The 22,110-nt window shown below is 35.1% G+C and overlaps 1 protein-coding gene across 3 annotated transcripts in view; it reads right to left on the reverse strand.

The window, feature by feature from the left end:
• LOC142337418 (putative neural-cadherin 2) overlaps nt 1-21,393 on the reverse strand; it is a 289,747-nt gene extending 268,354 nt beyond the window's left edge. Inside the window, exons 1-4 of one of the 3 annotated variants that reach the window (XM_075386622.1) lie at nt 21,257-21,393; nt 19,346-20,898; nt 12,500-12,777; nt 7,231-7,422 (exon numbers count right to left, since the gene is read on the reverse strand). In XM_075386622.1, the coding sequence (XP_075242737.1) occupies nt 7,231-7,422; nt 12,500-12,777; nt 19,346-20,010 (1,135 nt within the window). In that variant the 5' untranslated portion in view covers nt 20,011-20,898; nt 21,257-21,393. Of the gene's footprint in view, nt 1-7,230; nt 7,423-12,499; nt 12,778-19,345; nt 20,899-21,241 lie in introns of all 3 variants that reach the window. The other 2 variants (XM_075386621.1, XM_075386623.1) reach the window with 2 other exon arrangements.
• Nucleotides 21,394-22,110: the final 717 nt, after the last annotated feature.

Consider the following 22,110-nt stretch of genomic DNA (forward strand, 5'->3'; position numbering starts at 1 on the left):
TGAGGAAGTTTTACAAAAATGTAAATCATGGTTACAAGAGAGATTAACATATAATATCAAGTGTAGACGGTGTGTATACCAACCAATTGCAGCTTTCTTGTCACTTATAAAACTTAAAATTACCGTTAAAAATTTGAAACAAATTTAAGACAGAAGAGCAAAAAAATGAACATTTTAAAATTAGCAATTAGCATCAGACCAGCAGTTTTAAAACGATCATCTGAACCCCAAACAATTTTTTAAAAGAAATCCGTGTAAATGCAAATCTATTTCTAACTGTAAAAAACTCACAACTCAAATCAAAATAGATTGACAAAGCCAATGCGTTCAAAAATCGCCAATGCGTTCAGGAAAAAATTCAGGCACGCATCAACTCTCAGGCCTTTCTAAATAACTTTTATCTTCTATTGCAAACTTCTACAGCCTAAAAACTAATTTCCTTTTTTCTGACTAAAAGTTAAATCATTCTCCAAAAACCCGGTTCTCGGAGAAAAATTTGCCAACAAAATCCTGGCTTAAAAGCTTCACATTTAAGATCGGGATATTTTGCATTTGTGCCCCCAGTAAGTTATGAATTCCCAATTACAGATGACGTGCAATTACATAGTAAATAACTCACTAAGTACGAAATATGGCACATGCGCTGGGGGGTTATAATATGCACTCACTAAGACTAAACTAGCGGGCACAAACGGAAAAGGTCTTAAGTTCAGTAGAATATTTTTAAAACAACTGACTAACGAGTATTTGCTCTCAAACAACTGGCGACGTGTTGGCTTTATTAGACGCTAGCTTAAAATCAGAGAGTTGGTTCCGGGGGAGGGAGAGGGGGTCAACTGACGCCGCGCGACGGGGTAACCAAACCACCAAAAGTTTCCAATTTTACAACGAAAATATTTTACCCTAACCAGCATTCCACTGTGAAGTGAGTTAAGGATTGGAGGAGGTAATGGAGTGAGGCTATAAACTCACGGATTGCACTTCACACCATTAATTTATGACTCCGGGGCAGTTTCGGCTAATTGAAAATTAATGCCCTTGGGTTTTACCAACTTATACTATTTCGCTAGGCCAAAAATTGAAAAATTCGATGGGCAGACAAAAAATCTGTGAGATGAAAAATCGCCTAAAAGGACTAGCATCTCCTAGTGATAATGGCTGGCTCTTTCCTAGTAATAGTGGTTTTCCCTTTTCTCTTTTCTTGTAGGCTAGCTAAAGATTCTTCTATTGATCACTTCACTGAATGTGGAACTGAGTGTTAGATAACAGCTAAAATATTTGCAACATGAATGTTAGAAACTGAATGTTACCCAGGTTGTGGTCCAGGCCAAAATGGCCTCTGATCAGACCGTCCCAGACAAAAGCGACCTCTTATCAGACCGACCCAGACTGAAGTGTCCTCTGATTAGACTAGTGCGCTCGAAAAACTCCTCTGATCATACTATTGCGCGCTCGAAAGTCATAACCTGATCAGTCTAGTGTGCGCTCGAAATAGCCTCTGATCAGACTTAAGTGCGCTCGAAATTGCCTATGATCAGACTAAAGTGCGCTCAAAATCACCTATGATCAGACTAAAGTGCGCTCGAAATCGCCTCTCATCAGACAAAAGTGCGCTCCAAGTTACCTATGATCAGACTAAAGTGCGCTCAAAATCATCTATGATCAGATTAAAGTGCACTCAAAATCACCTCATCAGACAAAAGTGCGCTCGAATCCGCCTCTGATCAGACTGAAATGCGCTCGAAGTAGCCTCTGATCAAACTGAAGTGCGCTCGAAATTGCCTATGATCAGACTAAATTGCGCTCAAAATCACCTATGATCAGACTAAAGTGCGCTCGAAATCACCTCTCATCAGACAAAAGTGCGCTATAAGTTGCATCTGTTTAGACCAAAGTGCGCTCAAAATAGTCTAATCAGAGAATGATCTGGACATGAACAAATTTCTCAATATTGTTATAATATATTCATATCAGGAAAATCGATGTTATCAATCTTATATTCAACTTACGAAAAGCCAATTCTGAAAATATTGATAATGAAAATAAAACCAAAGAAAATTTCTCAAAAATTTATTGAGTTTGCCATTTATTTATGTTTTTAACTGCATAAATGAACTTAGACAGCTTTGCATAAAAACGTCTTGATCTACTTTGATTCAAAATCTTTCCTTGAGGGGACCCTCAGTTGCTATCAGGTGAACACCTTGGTTCTGATCAACCCCATCAGATCTTCAGATGGAGTTCCGATCAGAATGTTTTCATGTTGACTCTTACCATAGACAACAAATGTCAGCAAAAAAAACAAAAAAAACTTGGTCTCTGGTCAGACTAGTGTGCGCTCCAATCGGCCTCTGGTCAGACTAGTGTGCGCTCGAAATTGCCTCTGATCAGACCGTCCGAGACCAGAGTGACCTCTGATCAGACCGTCCCAGACCAAATTGGCCTCTGATCAGGCAAGTTCCAGACCATTGCCCAGACAAAAGTGCGCTCGAAGCCTTTTCCAGACCATGTAATTCAAGCGCACCGAGAACACGTGTGCGCTCGAAGATGGTCTGATCAGAAATCAATTCGGTCTGGCCACCTCGACCTGGGTAGCTAACTGAATGTTAGAAAACGTCTAAAATAATTGCAACAAACTTCGTTTTAGATCAATAAATAAGTAAGAACGCTTAACTTTATTATTGCCAAACACCTCCATTCCGTCCTTTAGACGGTCAAGAAAGCAAGTAAGCAAACAGTGAAACCATGGACGATTAATTCGATTAATCAAAAACGAAACAAATTTTGAACTTTGCTCTTGTAACAGTTCAAAACTTTGAGGAAAATTGTACTAAAGTTTTACAAAAATGTAAATCATGGTTACAAGAGAGATTGACATATTATATCAAGTGCAGACTGTGTTTATACCAACCGTTTGCAGCTTTCTTGTCACTTATAAAACTTAAAATTACCATTGAAAATTTGAAACAAATAGAAGACAGAAGAGCAAAAAATTGAACATTTTAAAATTAGCAATTAGCATCAGACCAGCAGTATTAAAACGAGCATCTGAACGCCAAACAATTTTTGAACAGAAATCCGTGTGAATGCAAATCTATTTCTAACTGTAAAAAAACTCACAACTCAAATCAAAATAGATTGACAAAGCCAATGCGTTCAAAAATCGCCAATGCGTTTAGGAAAAAATTCAGGCACGCATCAACTCTCAGGCTTTTCTAATAATTTTATGTGAGTCGACGGAAAGTTCAAATTGTTTAGCTTGAAATTTTTTCGGTAAAAAACTGCTGCGAACTATAACCTTAATTGATTTACTGCACAAAAAATCATTTAGCTAATGTAGTTTATGGCCATCAATTCTGAACAACGATAAATTTGTTTAAAACGTCTTCGACCAGATGTTGCTAGCTCAAAGTTCCCTATGATATGAAGATGAAAATAGCGTTCTTGTCGGCAAAAATCACCAACAGTATATTCTTCAAATTTTGCCTGAAAAGAAAAACAATTAGAAAGAAAAGAAAAATAGAAATTTTTTTGTTTTTTTATTGCGATAACCGTTGTCCGATCAGAAAAATAGATCAATCTTGGGCTCAGATCAAACATAAACCAACTAACTTCAGATGAGTTGCTCTCAAACGACAGATGGTCAATTTAGTTTAAAGCGGGGGTAGATTTGATATGTTTTATGAGTGCAAAACGACCCCACAGGGGTTCGCACTCGCAGCCCCCAGATTATCAGTCTGGCATATTAATCACTCGAATACAATGACATTGATTTCCTTTCACTCACAATGGCTTTTAGAAACTAACTTGATCTCAGAACAAGAGCAACTTGTTTCTCTAAAACAGACATCGAACTGTAGCTCTGAAACAGACAGCGAATTAAAACGCTCCAAAAACAGTAACCTTCCAATGCTTTCTTTCCTATCAAAATAAATCATGTATTTGGCCTAAACTTTGAGCAAATCTTGAAACTGTATATCAAAAAACTTGAAACAAATGCTTCAACCTAAATCATTGAAAATATCATTCTTAACCACTGAAAAATGGAGAACTAAATTGAAAAGTCACTCAAGAAGTCAAAAAATGTTCTACAACAAAAGCGTAAAAACTGTCATGCGGAAATTTTGCATGAAAAAGACCAACATGTTAACAATAATTACTTCAAACTGCGTTCGAAGGCAGCTAATTTTAAAAACTTTCTGTGAACTGTCTAGCAATATCAGATGGGAAAGCATAAGGTGTTATAAAGTAAAACATTTGAGCCAAACCTGCTGCGACCTGTTAAGAGAAAAAACACTTAGTTCCAAGCTAGAATACCGGAAATGTATAAGTTTCTAGTAATTGTCAATGATTAAAAAATTACAATCATTAAATTGTTTGGGAAGAACAAAAGTGAATACCTTTAGCCTGAACACAAAATAAATCAAATAATATAACTTCTTTTAAGGCAAAAGTTCAGCCATGATGAACCATTTAACTTCCACAATCAAGGATACAAGAATTTGATTGAAAAATTGTACAGAAATAAATTTATTGATGACAATTTTTTTGTCTATATTTTTCTTTTAGTCTGTTTAGACAAGCATTCCAGTCTCTGATTGCTAAGCGAGTAAATGAGCTCTGCATTTGGGAAAAAAATCAACGTATCGTGTCAGAATAACTTCTTTATTCTTTTAAATTCATAAACCATCCAAGTTATGTGTCGACCAATTTTTGGTATATATGTGGAACGGAAAATTTGAAAAGGTCTGTTCGTTTGAAGAAACAAGCTAATGGGAAGTAAATTTAGATCACATTTGTCGCCTTGAAGTGTGGAAAACTTACGATGAAAAATCGTTACCATTAAACTTTCAACACCCCCGGCAGATTGCCGGAAAATAGACACTATTGATTCCTATATCCCCGATTGGGACCGAAAGAACAGAAAAAATGGGAAAATATTGTTTTACTTTTATTAAGTACAAACTATTTCGATTTCTCTTTGTAGTTGGACATACTCCTGTTTCTCAATGAGAGTATACAGGTTTGGTATATACATAGGATATATATCAAGAACTGAGTACTAAAGATGACTCAACGCTAGGGCATTTAAATTAAGTATAAGTAGTGAATCTGACTATCTATCTTTCTCACTTTCATTTTCGATAAAATGGCTCTGAAGATTTTTTAATAACAATTAGTTATTAGGGTTATTAATTTTAGGCTAATGGAAACTGTCGACACCGTTGTCCCCAAAAATCCCAAGGCTCGAACTAACTTAATATTGCCTTCTTGAATTGCAGTCATTAATGTGAGCGCATTAATCATTATTGTAAGCTTTTTATCATTTGTGTCTAATTGACACATGGTTTCTAGCAGCTTTCGCGTTAAAATTGAAATGCAAACAAAGTTCGTGGAGAAAAATGGAAGTTTGGCGACGTAATGATGATTGATGTTGGCGTTCGGGATTCGGCTTCCCGCAAAAGAACAGAGCGTTTGATGGAAAATTAGGAAAACAGTGCCACGTAAACCTCAGTCAATTAAACATAACCGACCAACGTCGGATAAATTGCTCTCGAATGACAGGCGGCGCAATTTAATTCAGTGGCTGTAGCCTAGATAAATTTCTCTTTAGGGGTGCAAAAACATCATCCGAAGGAGGGATTCGAACCCCCGATCTCCTGAATCCAAATCCGTCACTGTAGAATTTTGTACTTTGCTTAGGCTGACTAGCTGGGGATGGACTAGCGCTCAAAACCCTAGCCAACTGAAAGGTGGTTTGACGGCTCGCAGACTCCTATTGGAGGGCTCTGTTGTCCGAAGACCACTCTCGTCGACTGTTGGAAATTGAGGTTGAAATAATGAACTGATTCAAGTAATCAAACAACATCAAATGTGTAAAAAAGAAACGTAAAGGACTACTAGAAGACACCAAAAATCATTATAAAAGATGCTTCACAATTTTATATTTGTAAAAAAAATTTTCTGAAATGGTAGATACTGTTCTCTATGACCTCATAATGGCACTACCAAATCACTTAATTAAGCCGCCTGATCTAATCGCGGTTCTCCGGTGTTCTGGTTTTGTTAAGTAAGTTCACCTCTCTCAACAGTGTTTTTGCTTTCACAATGTCTTTACAGATCAACTCCTAAGCAACAGCTTTGTGGTGGTGCTGTCGTGGTAATGCTACTAAGGTTTCACTCCTTAGTAACTTAACAAATAAGATTGTACAAAAATGTACAATAAAAAAAGAATTTGTCCATGTCACAACTATGGACTACTTCAGCTCCGCTTTCCATACGTAAGTTCGCTATAACTTCAAATGAGCAATCAAATGACCTGAACGCCTTCTTTAAAAATTGTTGACTTCTATTCAAGCTATTCAACTAAAACAAAAGCAGCATCAGAATTCGGACGCTACAAATTAACAACCGGACAAACTCTCAACTCAAGATACAAGCCATATTTGGAAGTTTATCCCGAATTTTTGTACTTCTAAAACAATATTCTTTAAGGCGACAACGAAGAAACTTGCCCCTCGATATGTACTAACCCCCACCAAAATTGATTGTTCGGAGGTAAATACCTGATAATAACCAATTGATTAAACTTGATCCCCCCAGAAAATCAATGTTGCAGTCTCTCAACTTCAAATTCCACCTTATTTTGTTCCGCATATATTCCGTTGGCCAAATGGCGTTGAACTGCAAGCCAATGGTCTCACTAACAATTTGCAGGAAACCGATTTTAAAAATTCAAGTCCTACCACTTTCAGTTGCGACGCTTCGTGATAAAAGTTACATTTTCCAAATTCTACAGTCACCTCGACGGAACTAATAATCACTCGGCTATAAGGGCATTATCAGCAACTCTCCAACAATCGGTTTTGTTTGAACAACCAAAATTTTTCGAAGTGTAAGCAAATGAAATCTCTCAAAAATCAGGAAGAAGGGAGTGAAAAAGTCACTTGAGAAGTCAAAGATTATTCTAGAAGAAAATCGCAAAATGGTCGGGCAAAAATTTGCATACAAAAAGACACACACGTTTAAAATAATTGCTTGTCATTCAAGAGCAAATAAAAACGTCACAAAAAGATTAAAAAATACCTGTTGCGCAGTTTGCGGCGTAGAAAATTGTCAAACAAAAAAGCGTCAGAGGACTCAACAAAAACAAAAGCCAATAGAGGACTCCAATCTAGTTTCCCTAAGCTTCAAGTTATATTTAAAAAAATTGGCAAGTTGGGAGCTTACTCAATGAGATTGTCCATTCTCGCTGATCAAGGTCTGGGGTTATGTCCGGGTCGTTAATTCTCAGCTCCAGTATTCGGTAGCCAGTTTCCGGATTCTCTGGAACAAAGCCCTGCAAAGGTTGTAGCTCGTTCACTATCTGAGGTGCGCTGTCGTCTTCGTCGATAATAGTAAGAGAGAACGCGACGAAATACACTAAAACGAAGCACCATTTTTTTTCTTGCTTAATAAAATTTGATACAATTTTCTTGCGTAAATTTTTAGTCGCCACCAGCTATGTCATCACTACGTTACTGAGAACACTGCCCAACTTTTTTCTAAATAAGAAATTTTTTCCAAATTTTACAATCCCCTGTCATATCCCTGTTTAAAAATTCTTTATGAGAATAAAATATGATGTGAAACAAATAACCGCTGCTACCAAATTAGAAGTGGCAGGTGCGGCAGAAGAACATGCATTGAGACAAAGTGTACATAGTGTCATGTCAGTTTATGTTTCACCACAACAATAACAAAAGTAACGAAAGTCAACAAAACAGCATAAAACCCATCGGTTGTTTTAATCAACTCTAGTTGCGATAACAGCTGCATAAAACACCTACCGCAGTGTTCTCAGAATTTTTGTCGTGCAAATCTGACAAAATGCTGACAAAACCATCTTGCTAATAACCTGTAAGGGGATGAATCTTCTTATCAGATCTCATAACACCTTTGTCAGATCTTACACCGTAAAAATTCCTCTTATAAGATCTTACACGATAAAAAATTCTATATTATCAGATCTTAAATGATAAAAATTCTGCCGGAAAAAAATATTTATCGTGTTAAGATCTTATAAACATTCGGAAAGTAATGACTCATCTTTTTGATAATATTTTTTATCAGATATTATACGATAAAATTCTTTAAGTATGGCATGTTTTTCAAATTGCAGAAAACTCACATTTGCTTTCAAGCAGTAGCCAAAAAACTCAGCACGCAATATTTAAGTGTCAGAGCAACGAAGAAATAATTACCATATATTTTCTTTTGAGACTTATAAGATATTCCGAAAATGGTTATACGATTATCAGGGACTTTTTCTGAAGCGGTGATTATCAAACTAGGCTGAAAAAATTTTCAAAGACCAAAACTTGGACTACTAAGATGAGCCATAATACCTAGTTGAGACTCAGAATAAAACTGCCAACAAACTAGAATCAATAAATATTTTTTTGTTTCATAATTGGTCAAGTTAACCGATTATTTTTTACTTTCATAGGAACTCGACTACGTTATACGGCAGTATTGAAATTATTAAAACATGTCGTATCAGATCTTACACAGTGAAAAACTCTGCCCTACGTGAACGTTTATCGTGAAAGATCTTATAAGATAACAATTCAGCAAAATTGAATTATTATCTTAGATTTTTGATCAGCATCTTATCAGATCTTACACACAAAAAATTCCAGAATGACTGGGTATAGACGGACACGCTAGTAAATTCCCAATCATCACTGAAAAAGCCAGAACAACGGCATAGCTCTGTTTCATGATTAGACCGGGAGTTTATACCACAGGTCATCTAGCAATAATTGCACTTAAAGAAGTCGCATAAAGTCTAACATAGCCATCAGATTGCCGGAGAAAAGCTGCCATTGCACCCACCGACTAAATTTGGAAATAAAACAGCCAGAGAAAATGAAGAGAAAATTGAAGACAGCAGAATGTTTTCAAAATGTCTATTTGGCCCGCAGTTTTATTAGATTTAACAACTAGCAAGCAATTGACTTAAAACAGAATGTTAACGTTACATACAGTGGAAACAAAGGAAAATAAATGAAATTATCTAAATGTATTATTATATACACAAAGTTCCCAACGAAAATCCAAAAAACTAAGCAACCCAACAATCGCTCTGATAATTGACCCTCAGAATAAGTGGCAGAAACACACTAACATTTCAAAAAAATTCTCAGATTGAAAATCAGAAAAAAGATTTGAAGCACTTGTTTCAGTAAAAATTGCCATTTAAAACATATGATCAGCACCTTGTATCAACATCCCCAAATTAGCTTATTACTAAAAACTCAGCACCAACAACTATTGCGAAAAACAGTAGAAATAAGCAAAAGACCTCGAAACAGACAAAAAAGATTCAACATTTGAATAGTATTATTTTAATTTAATTACCAATATTAATTCAAATTTTGCACCAATTAAGTTAAAAGCTTACCAAAGCTCCTGGAAAAAAAACAATTCAATCTTGGAATGCCATAAAAAAATTGAGGAAGAACACAAAAGCTGATAAAAAAAAAGGTCAAAACCAATATGACAGAAAAAGCTCAACATTGCATCTTAAAGTCTAATATTTGCCTAAGAAGGCCAAAATTGACTCCAAAGGTACATTTAAAAGTTGACATAATTAAGAGAAACCGCATTTGACTTTGTTCGTTAAAAAATTTACACTAAAACAAAAACACTGTTTTAAAAGTGGCCCAGAGGACAAAGAAATTAACTCGCTTTGTAAAAATTTTTCCTTGCCTAATTTTCTTTCTTCCTCAGATTTGAGTGATACCGGTAACCACATCGAATGGTTCTAATCATTTGACGACTGTTATTCAGCCAATGACCTGAACACTTGTTTTCACTTGCGGCATTAGTTTTTACATCCTGTTTCAGTGACACTTTACCGGTTTAAACTCATTGTCACTTTAAAACATAAGTGAAAAAGAACTCGAAATCGGTTTTACCAGAAATTCAACGTTTAAAAAATAGTATCTACACGCAGAACACACAAGGAAGCAAAAAAAACAATCTTAAGTGAAATAACAAGAAAAACTGAACGAAGTTTAAATAAACCTAGAAAAAAAAACACAAGATTCCCCATTACTTCATTATACAGTACCGTTGCAAACAAAAAACAATTTTTTTTATGCACTGGCGACAAGAAATCTGCTCGCTTCACATAACACTTGGCAAGCCATAATAAGCTAACAAGCATCTCTGAGTATGAAAGAAATGGAGAAGAACTAAATTCCTGCAAAAATCTCAGAAAAAACCTGTTTTGCACCAAAAAATTTCATTCAATTCGTAATCGAATTTGCAGAGGATCGCAGACCTCAACTTAATTAACAATCAATGCAAAAAAACCCACGCAATGTCTACAAAATTGCTAAAACAGTCTACAAAACCAAAAAAATAGTTGCCAAAGTACCAAATTAGCGTAAAACTCACATTAATACCTAAAAAGCTTCAAAGCGATATCAAAACAAAGCATATGCTTTCACTATATTCTACGATATAGCAAAAATGAAAAACTTAAAAATTCAAAACTACTTTTAAACAAACAAATTAAAGCTCGAAAAAAATGGCTTGGAAAAGCAGCACGAGAACAAAGAGCCGCTCGATTAGCAAAAAAATTTTTCGTTTTTATATTTCTCGCACTGTTTCAAAAGAATCAATAAAAAATCTTGCCACATTTTCTCCACTATTCGAACTTATTCATCAAAACAAAAGTCTCGCACTTTATTCACAACCTGAACTTCCGGTTTTTTCGCTCGCTCAAAAAAGCCGGAATAATTCCAGAAATCACTCCAAGAGTCGTCTTCAGCGAAAGCCTAGCCTTTGACGTACCTATCATTTAGAACACCAGTTAATTAAAGCTAGGAACAGTAATCTTCGGTCACAAAACAATAGAAAAACAGTCAAAAATTAAATTTTATAAAAAAAAAAACAATTTTCAAAAATTCAATTAATTTTTGTATAATACGAGTGCATATAACAACGACAGCCTTTCTCTTGTAAACGTGAAAAAGTTTAATTGGGCGCACTATACTGTGGAAGCCTCATTAGGAGCTAAAATTTTATTTTTCATTAAAAAACTACTTCATACATGCAAATTTCCACTCATTTGGTAATTTAAAACAACCATGATCAATTGGCGTCTATTTATTTCCAAAAATAAAAAACAAAACAATAATTGGCCAATAATCACTCAGATATCCGCATAATAATTTTTTTTAAAATAAATAAGGTTATGGCTGATTAAAATTATCCAAACAGTATTATACGCCTGAAACGGCCTGAATTTGATCATTGGTTATTGAAGATTTATAAGCAAAAGACCTTAGTTAAAAACCTCTCAACAAAAACCACACGTGAAAAAGAAAGTTTCGCTCGATCAAACGTATGTCTCGAAAACAGTGGTAGGAACAAAAACCAACTCCCTTTTCGCTCCACTCTTTATTCAAACTACTCAAGAAAAAAGAAAAACTAATTGAAAGTCAATCGATGATAATTAACCCCAAAAACTAACTGAACTATTAAATATAGAAAAAGTCAATTTCTTACCTATATAATAAAGGAAAAAAAATCTGATACCACTAAAATGCTTGGGAAACAAAACCAAAGCCATAAACGGCTCACAAATGTGTCTAACTTTGAGGAATGAAAAAACTACAAGAAATTAACAAAAAATAGTTTCAAGTTTTGTTTCTTCTGCAGTAAAAACAATAGTTTAAAGTAGCTAAAACTGTAGTCAATAGGTAAAAAACGGTTCTGATCGATAGTAGTCCCTCTAACTTCCAAAGAATGCAATAACAAAACAAAGATAAAAAACGCAAAATCTACAAAAAAAAAAGCAGAAAAACCTCATAAATGGCTAAAAGCACGTATTAATTACCAAAAACTTTGAAGACACTATCAATACAATCCTAAAAGAATTACTATAGCCATTTCGAACCACTTAGCCAAAAACTGCTTGAGAAGGCCGCACAAGAATAGAAAATCCCCTTACTTTCTTACAGAAAATTTTCACACATTGATTTCTCGCGTTCTCGAGAACAGCGGTTTGAACAAAAAACACTCTCTAAATGCCCCAATCTCAATCTCTCCTCGCTCACTCAAACCACTTCAATTTCTTTACACGTTCCATTCAAGCTTGAATATTTGCTCGAAAAAAATTGAGTTATAAGACATTTCCAATTATCCTCTTCGAATCGTTGAAAGAAGATCATCATAAATCCTCTTTGAGTCGTGAAAAAGTAAAGCACCTAAATAATAGCCTTTGAGAGGCTGACGGCACCTATTAATCAGCGAAACATTGGCTTAAGTTATGCAACTGCAGCTGCAGTGGCAACAGGGTTTGACAAAAAAGCGTCACAACATCGTTTTCAATGCCATCGAAAAGTTATGGAACTCCGAAGCAACGCCGAGGCGTTGAAAAACTTGGAGAGGTGACAACATCCGAGCTAAATCTATTAATTAACAGAACTTGACTCATACTTACACCTCCTGTTAATGTCCGACACATTTCGCATATTGAATTTGATTTCATGCGACTCCTGTTCTTCTCGGTCTAAAATGGTCCCAGGTATCTGACTTATAACTCCTGTGGCTATATCTAATTCGAAGACGTCATCAAACTCCAGGATAACATATGTGAAGGTTGATTCAGAGTCGAAGCCCAGTTCACTGCGGACATTCAAGTTACCAAAGATTTGATTTTCTTGAATCTGTTTGATGATGTTCCTGCTGTCCTCCTGTCCAGACGCTGATCTTCGTTTCCTGTCAAAAAAATTATGAGGTGCAAAAATTTTCATTAAGCAACATGTTGCTACAACTGACTGGTGCCTCATCGTTTTGTAGAAAAACAATAATTAGTAAAAACAAGTCCTGATAGCACAATCCAAGAATTGAATGAAAAACTAAATAATCTTCGAATCTTCAACTGACCAGCAGACCGATTGAACATTACGAGTCAAACAGACAAAATAGTTTCACAAGTTTAGAGTAAAACAAAAACAATAGTATTTAAACTTTAGACACATCTGATATCGTCGTAAGCTAAATAAAGTTTTTTGAACAAAAATTTCAGAGAGCAAGTACAGAAAACTTGTGCATCTATAAAAAAATCCTGCTGGACAAAAATAGAATAAAATATTAAATATTCGCTGAAAATTTATTCTGTAAATGTCTTCACAACCAACATTGTATTGCAGAAACCTATGTAGTAAAACAGCTGCGGGCTCAGAAGAGTTTTATTTACCAGCTAAGCTAAAAAAAACAAAAAAAGCCAAAAATTCTAAAATCTTCAAAAAAAATTACAAACATTATTGATGATTTGTCAAACTTGTTCATACCTATGTCTTCAAAACATTTTTCTTCTCGATAAATCTACTTCTCGATCAACTAATTTGCAGGTCTCCGGAAACCTGGTTGGACATATAACGGATAAACCAAAGCAAAACGAGAAAACTAAAAAGAATTAAGTTGCTAAAATTCTTGGAGCTGATGTGCTCAAAACCAATTCGGATGCTGCTAAAATTTACTAAAAAAGCAAACGCGAGCTTTATCAAAACTCCATTGATCTCTAAAAGTAGAAAAATTCGAAAACCGACAAAACTTCTGCCAACAAAAATGAGAAAAAACTAAAAAATAAAAACCTGGTTGTTAAGTTGGCATTAACAATGCACTTACCTCGGAAATCAAACAAGAAAAAACCTAGCTTGCACTACCAATTTATGAGCTGTTACCAAAGTCAGTTAAGACAAAACCAGGAAACCGGAAAAACGCTAACACCAGAATAATTTGGGCTCAAAAAGTTCAAATGTCCTTTTGACTTTCAATTGAGGCCTTACCCAAAACTTGGAACACAGCACACAAAAGCCAAAAGCACTTGGAACACTATCACAGCCAGTTTATGAACTCTAATGAGCTTTTAACGCCCACTGGGTTCTACCTGTTTATTCTGTTTTGAAAGCTCCAAGTCATGGAAAATAGTCTTCTCTCCAATAAAGACAGAGCACCAATACAATACGAATTCTTGGGATTGTAAAAGGAATTTGACCAGGGTATAAACAAAAATCAGGTCTGCTCCAAACCGTTGGATGTTTACTATCATAAGAAAATTGATTTTCAAAGAACAACACAACAGAGTTGCAAAGAATATGAATTTTAGAATTGAAAAGAATATGAAATAGGTTTAACAACCTGACGCAGTAATACGCAAAAATCAAGACTTCAACCGAAAAAATACAGTCGAAAAGTCACAAATCGTTCCGACAAAAATTCTATCAGGCCAAAAACAACATAAAGAAGACCTACAGGACCAAAATGATTTCTCTAAATATTTGAGAACGATTAAAAGCTGCCTTCTAAGAGTCAACACTACGCCAACATGAAGCGAAACTTCAGATCTCAGGGTTGAGGTTTTACTTGCTGGTTTTCATACCATCTATTGATTTTACCTTTATGAGTTTTACATTTTGAAATTTGCGTTCCAGCATTTTTAATGAACAAGTTTGAATAAATCAAATGGGTCAAATGAATGCGAAGAGGTCAAAGTCAGAAAATGACTGCAACAAACAAAGACAACACATGCCTGAACAAGTCTCCCTGTAAATGAAATAGGCGATTTTTTAAGACAGTTGAATATGGCTTTAGCGATCCAATATGGGTTGCGGCGATCCCGAACCATGGGTTGCGGCGCAGCACCAGACAAACGAATTTAAAAACAAACACTGAATTCAGATTTTGCTAGTGTTATCAGCAATCATATTGATACGACTAACGAAAAACAGTGTAAGATTACAAGTATCGATTACTAATATACAAAACATCTATATTATGTCAATTAAGATTGCACCTGCAGTCAGTCCAGAACAGAATAGAGTACCCGGCGACTCTGGGATCCTTTTTAAAAGCAAATAAGAAAAACTCTCAAATAATTTTCTTTGCCTTGATGTGACTTTTCATTGGTATAAGGCTCTTTTTGTCATCGGAAGCTGATTTTTGGATTAGATTCCCAATTTTTGCATCGGCGATTCAAACACTTTCTTCAATTAATGAGGTCTTATAGTGAAGGTCGCTGGTAATCTATTATTCAACAAAAGGTTAATTTATTGTCCAGGAAGAACCTGACCGAAAGGATATTGTAGTTAAACTTTAGATCATTAGTGATAGTGATATTTTAAAATTTTATATTTAAATTGGATTTTTAGAAATTCCGTTAAGGAGAACTGCAGAAAAGTGCAGTTGATTGATTACTAGATCATTGACTAAAAACCGTTTGGTATTTCCTTAGGTAAGAGCAGTTCTAATTGATTACATAGTTTTTATGCCAAAGGTCATTTTTCCTAAAAAATGTTTTTGGTTTCATCTCCACAGGGAAGAAATTGGTCTGGTTAAATTCCAAGGAAATTGATTGACTGTTTGACACTAATTTCAAAAGATCCTACTTACAAGACTATCTGTTTAGTTTTCTATTAGATGTCTATTCCAGAAAATTGTGCGTTCAATTTTAGCTTCAATCAGCGCGAGCAACTGTTGTCCATAATAATGTGTTATCACACTTAAAGGTGATAACACATTATTATGGACAACAGTTGCTCGCGCTGATTGAAGCTAAAACTGAGCGCACAATTTTCTGGAAAAGAAGTACAGTATTTGCGTCTGCTATCCTGGTAATAGCGCAAAACAAAAAAGTATCATCTGCGTATTGCACTAGTGTGCAATTTTTAGAGATCAACTCTTTATTTCATTGACATAAATTTTCAAAGGTAGACGACCAAAAATGGTTCCTTGTGGAAATCTCTGAAAAAATTTGATCGGATCAGATTCTGTATTTTCTACAATTGTTTTCTGCAGGCAATCAGTGACAAAATTCAACACTAATTGGCGTGAGCGTTCACTGCATGGTGCCAAATTCAACTTTTCCATTCAAATTTCATGACTTGTCAAATCAGAGGCCGTGGATAGATCCCAAAGTGATGCTCAAAATAGATTTTTGACCATCAGGCATCGCAAATAAGTTCAGCCTCCTAGGGCGTACTTGTGCAAAATTTTGCACGGAAACCAGATTGAGTGATAGAAATTTTACAGATTGATTTAAGGTAGTCAATTATTTGACCACTCAGAAAAGTGCAGTTGGTTGATTACTGGATCATTGACTAAAAGACGTTTGGTATTTGCTTATTAAGGAGTTCTAATTAATTACATAGTTTTTATGCCAAAGGTCATTTTTCTTTAAAAGTTCTTTGTTTCATCTCCATGGGGAAGAATTTGGTCTACATAAACTCCAAGGCAACTGATTGACTGTGTGACACTAATTCCACAAGATCCTACGTACAAATATATGTATTTAATTTTCTGTTTGATGTCTTTTTCAAACAATTGTGCCTTCAGTTTTAGCTTCATTGAGCGTAAGCACCTGTTGTCCATAAAAATGAGTTATCACCGTTAAAGTAGTTTGAAGTACTGTATTTACGTCTGCTATGCTGGTACTAGAGCAAAACAAAAAGATATCATCTGAGTACTGCACTAGTGAGAAATTTTTAGAGATCGTTTCTTTAGATAATTGACACAATGTTCAAAAGCAGACGACCTAAGACGGTGAAACCTTGTGGAACTCCCTTAAAAAGTTTGATCCACTCACACTGTATTTTCTCCAATTGTTTTCTACAGGCGACCAGTGACAAAATTCGATAAAAATTGGCGTGAGCATTCACTGCATTGTACCAAATTCAGCTTTTCTATTACAATTTCATGACTTGTTAAATCAAAGGCCTTGGAGAGATTTAAAAGCATTATGCTCAAAAGAGATTTTTGTCCATCCACAATTTGCACGGAAACCGAATTGAGTTATAGAAATTTTATTGATTGATTGAAGTTAGTCAATTATTTCACCCCTCGGCTGTCTGAAATTGAACTGGTTCCATGGTTCTTCCGTAAAAAAGAGTCACCTTTTGTGAATGGGAGTGCCATGTGCTCTCCTTAGTTCCTATGCGAACGCATTCGAGCTCATAAATTGACTCAAGATGTTGGTAAAGATATCCCGTATTTCACAGCAAGCACATTTGATGTCTCAGGTAAAATAAAATGATGACTTTCTAACATTAAAATGTTCAATTGCGCATGTTTTTTATGTTGATAACAAACTGAAATTTGAGTTGTTTCTTCTACATATATTTCCTATTCGGGTTGTAGCTTTTCTTACTTCTGAAGTAGTCTCTTAATTACGAAAATCTTAAATTAAGAAGGTCAGCGAAAGCCTTGCTGCTTGTAATTATCTTGTCGAAACTATATTTCATTGAGGGTTCGGCATTACGAAACTGCGTGTCATTAAGGATGTTCAATTTTTCTCTTTTTGCTTTTGATACGCTCAATAATTGCAAAACAAAGAATTCGATTTCTAAGTCCTTCTTAATTCTTGTTTGGCTACCAAAACGCTCCCTTGGACAAAAATTTTGTCAAGATGAATTAAAAACAATGACCAAGAGCATTTGAAAAATCTGTTTGTATCCAGTTTTAGCAAGACTGTGCTCTCATGTGATCTTGAAAATATTATCAAAGCAACATTTCTGGAAAATTTTCAGATCTCTTATTTTCAGACGTATGCAGTTTCTTTTGTTAATTATCCTGTTGGATGTGCGAGAGTAACATTTATCATTTGTTCGTATCTGTTATGATGTAGCCGATTACGCTAGTATTTTTCTGCCGATTGTGGTTGGCTCTAAGCTGTTTGTTACTATTAGATTTTTTGATGTAGGAATTGTGTGAATCTTTAGTTTTTCTGCTAGATTTAGATTTTTAAAGTCGTAGTCGCCCATAATTATGATGCCAGTCATTTTGGCTACTTCCGTGTCTACTTGAACGACCTTTTCCAGAAAAGAATTGGTATTGCTTTTGTTAGGATTGACATAAATGTATACGATATTTTCCGGCTATTAGTTTTTCTAGTACTTATTTCGACTCAACATTGTCAACTACAACTTTCATGTTTGGAAAATCGAACCTTTGCTTTGGTTTTAGCTTTTTGGGAACTAATAAAACGCCCCGCCCTTTTACTTTCATCGTCTACCTTGTCTCATCTAAAAGCAGCTTGGTATTGTCAAATTACCATAGTTTAGCATTATTGTCGCATGCAGGTTTCTATTGTTCACACAATGGTTTTCTCTGTGCAACATTTGAGAAATTCTTCAAATTCTTTGCTGAACAACCAAAGTATGCGCATTTAGATGGATGAAATTTAAGTTTTTGACTTTTCATTATCGATAAGTAAAGAGGAAGGTGGGCCAGCGTTAGTTTCAATGTGGCTACTAATTAAGATCTCACAAGCAAATAAAAAAGGGACAAAAAGCGTTCAAAAAATTTTATCGAAGGAAAAGATCCCGCAGTCCAAATAGTTTTATTACTCAATGAATAGAATGAAACTCTATCCCTATGAACAACATATGTCTAGTGCTCTGCCGGTTACCTTTTACATTTACATGTACATCTGGTTGCTTTTTGTTTAAAAAAACGGATTTAACGGAGAAAAAGATCATTTTGTCACCGGTTCATCACACAGATGGGAGTTAGTCAGTAAATATTCGTGTCGATACTTTCGAGTTATCCTTTTAAAAGAGCATGATTGTTACATTTATCAGTGAATATTTCTAGAAATTTGCGGCAAAGGCCACGTACACCTTTAGTTTCCAAGTATGATCAAAAATACAATATGTGCCAATAAACAATAAGTGAGAAAAAAAGACATCACTCAATTAACTTAGTCAAAAATTATATGATCCAAAAAACAACAGCTGATTTCGTAATGAAAAAAAAAACGTTTAAAGAAACCAAGAGAAGACGGCAAACGATTTGATTGTTGGCAACTCTATTATAAGTTAAATATCAAGAACTTGTGTTCAATTTTGCGGTCAAATCATAAAGCCCACTCTCCCTTACCAAAATATAGAAGTCGTTGCGTACAAGCACAAAAAAGCGAGCACATTTTTATTGTTTTCCGATAACGTCGTTATCAAACATCTTTTTTAAAAAAGACCAGATGTTTCTTGATCAGCCTGTTTGCTATTTTTCTTGATCCCCAGGTTTTTTGTAATCAATGAACAAAATTCGGCTAAAAAGATGCAGCTTTAAGTTGAAAATAATTGCTTTCACCGCTATTGTTTCAAATGCCGTTAACACATTGGTATAAATTTTCTATTTCTCGGTAAAACCTCAACCCGGGCATCCTGACAGAATCCCTGGCACGTCAGTCATCCTGATACAAACCAGTATGCAGTGCAACGCTGCAACGTTGTTAGGATAAAACGAGAGCCACGATCGTTAACAAAAAAAACTCGGACAAACTCACCGTGATGGTTGATTTCCGACAATAATTTCAATTTCAGTCGATGCTCGGTTCCCTGTCCCGTCCGGTTTCTTAGCATCAATGGTCAAATTGAAGTTATAAGATCCCTCTCTGCAATAATCCGTCGCATATTTAATTGCAAAAGCATTTTCTCCAGCAACAACAGGGCGAAACTGTGCAACATCAGGTAAGAGACGGTATTCAATCTCTGGCGATAAATCGGGTAAATTATATTTGATGTTTCCCAAGTTTTTAACCGTTTCTCCTTTTTTACATTCCGCAACATTGTCAACGATGACCTCGTATTTCGGATATTGGAAGGATATTCTGTCATCGTTAATTACGTCCAAAGAAATCGAAACAGATTGCCCGTGAACTGCATCAAAAGCATTCAACTCAAAATGGGCAAATTTTAAATTTGAACTTTTCAAGTCCTTATTGCATTTTACAATTCCGCCATTTTGAATGCTGAATTCGCTCAAAAAATGGAAACTTTCGTTCACGTTTTTTGGTGAAAAGCGGAAGTTGGAAAACGGAAGTGTGAACAGGTCTTTTGACGGGTGTGAACAAATTTGGTTGCCGTAATCAAGTTCAATTCGTTCGCACATCGACGTGTGAATTAACAGGAACACAAATGAGCAGCACGAAATTAAATTAATTCGTAACATTTCTGCTGTTTATTGCGTTCAATGCGCGTTATAAAATATTCCAGTAATTTTTATCACGAGAAAGTTATAATTAAAATCTAATTGGATAACCGAAATTACTCAAAATAAAATTGCCAAATAATGTAGCTCTTTTGTAAAAGATTGCTTCTAAGAATAACAAATACAATTGCTGAATGCTAAAAAATTGAAACCATCTAAACAAAACGATAATAATTTAAAACTGTTGCTTTTTGCTGAAAAGTGAACAATTGAATGTTTTTGTTTATACTTGGTATATGATTTCTGATAAAGAAAGTTTAGTTATTTGAAAGAGACTGAAACGTTTTAGACTTCAATCAGCCAAAAAAATGCATTTAAAGATTGAGAAAACGGTTGAACGTTTCAAAATTTACTCATTTTATAGATCGCATAGCCAGTTCCGAAGACCAATAGTTAAAACTGTAATTGATTACTCAACAAGAGAAAGTATAATGTGTATGGCTTAACTATCGTTTGGTAAAGAACACGTTTCTGTTTGCTGTAACGAGAATTTTACGTTCGAGTGACTACGTTTTTGGCATCGTAAACTAGTGTTCAGCGCATGATAACTCATCAGCTGAAAATTTGAAGTTTGAAAGCCAACAAATAAACAAGCTATTCTCTTTCAAATTGTCGAACACGAGGGATCTTAGGTGGAGATTCAAATTGCGCAATTATGGCGACAAACTTGTGCAAAATTGCATTATTGTAAAAATAGATACGCTCACAATTTTCGGTGTTAAAATGAAAAGTAACTCCACACAACGGAAACTATAAACTACACATTTTAAAGCAAATAATTCCGTTTTTTTTCTAAATCTGCTAAATAGTTAGTTGTGTCGTATATTTGACAAAAAAACAACAGCTAAACTGGAGTGTCAACAAGCAGATGTACCAAATTATAGATTTTTAAAGCGATCGGCGAAACTGCATTGTAAGCATTGTAATGCTATGCGCTCATTAAGCCGAAAATCAACACAGTCTAAACTTTGGAAAGATTTTTAAATGCATTTGGCCGTGCCTCAGTGGCCCGTGGGACTCAACTTTTCTTTTCGGCTTGCGGTGATTTCGAAGCATATTTGAGGTAACTTGCACCTCTTAAAACATGTAAAGCGTAATGAGCAAATTATGCATCACTTAGCCAATCAGATACAAGAATTATTTATATTCCCCATATCTGATTGGCTAATCTGAAAAGTCTGTATTTTGATACATCTGCCATTTTTACTAGCGCCAACTATTTGTGTCGTTTATTTGACAAAAAAACTGCAACTAAATTAGAAAGTTTTGAAAGCGTAAAATTAGCTAGTAATAAAAGCACTGCATGAGCTCGCTGCCATTACATCTGTATGAATCATTGTGTATGTTTATGGTTCAAAAACAAAACCAAGCTGCAAAAATGTACATGTGAAAAACGAATATACGCGCGGAACGTTTTAGCATTTTTATCGCGTACAGTCACAATGCAGCTTATTTATTCATGTTTGAAAAACAGTCTATATGCCACTGTATTTTGCTAATGGAGAGAACGAAGGAACAGACGGTTTTTTATGCTAAATGTGTTCAGGCTTTTCCCATATCGCCGCACAGGGATAAAGATATACATACAGGCTTTCAATGTGAAAAACGCACTGAACGAGGTTAAAGGAAACACGAACTGCCAGAAATATGCGGGAATTTTAATGCAGATTTTTAAACTAGTATATCAATATGCATCAATTTCAATATATATCGAAGATATATCGAATATCTATCAATTTTATAAGTGTCAGAATGAGCTTCACGATTTAAAAAGTTACAAGCTGATCAAAAACGTAGTTACATCTTCATTTTTTGGATTGAAAAGAAGCTGAAATGAATAACACTAATTCGGAGGCAGTTTTCGAAAAATCAGCCGAGAAGCAAAAAAAAGTTAAATAGAACGGATTCCGATAGCCCCCTTTTCCGGTTCGGGTTATCGTGATTTGCGATTCTTTTGCAGAGGAAACAAAAATTAATAACAGAAATCTTTATATGCACAGCAAAACAAGATCAAAATAGTATAGAAAAACAATTAAATTGGTACAAAATATTATGACAAAA

This window comes from Convolutriloba macropyga, chromosome 4 (genome assembly GCF_964194025.1).
Source record: "Convolutriloba macropyga chromosome 4, txConMacr16.3, whole genome shotgun sequence".
Taxonomy (NCBI): Eukaryota; Metazoa; Xenacoelomorpha; order Acoela; family Convolutidae; genus Convolutriloba; species Convolutriloba macropyga.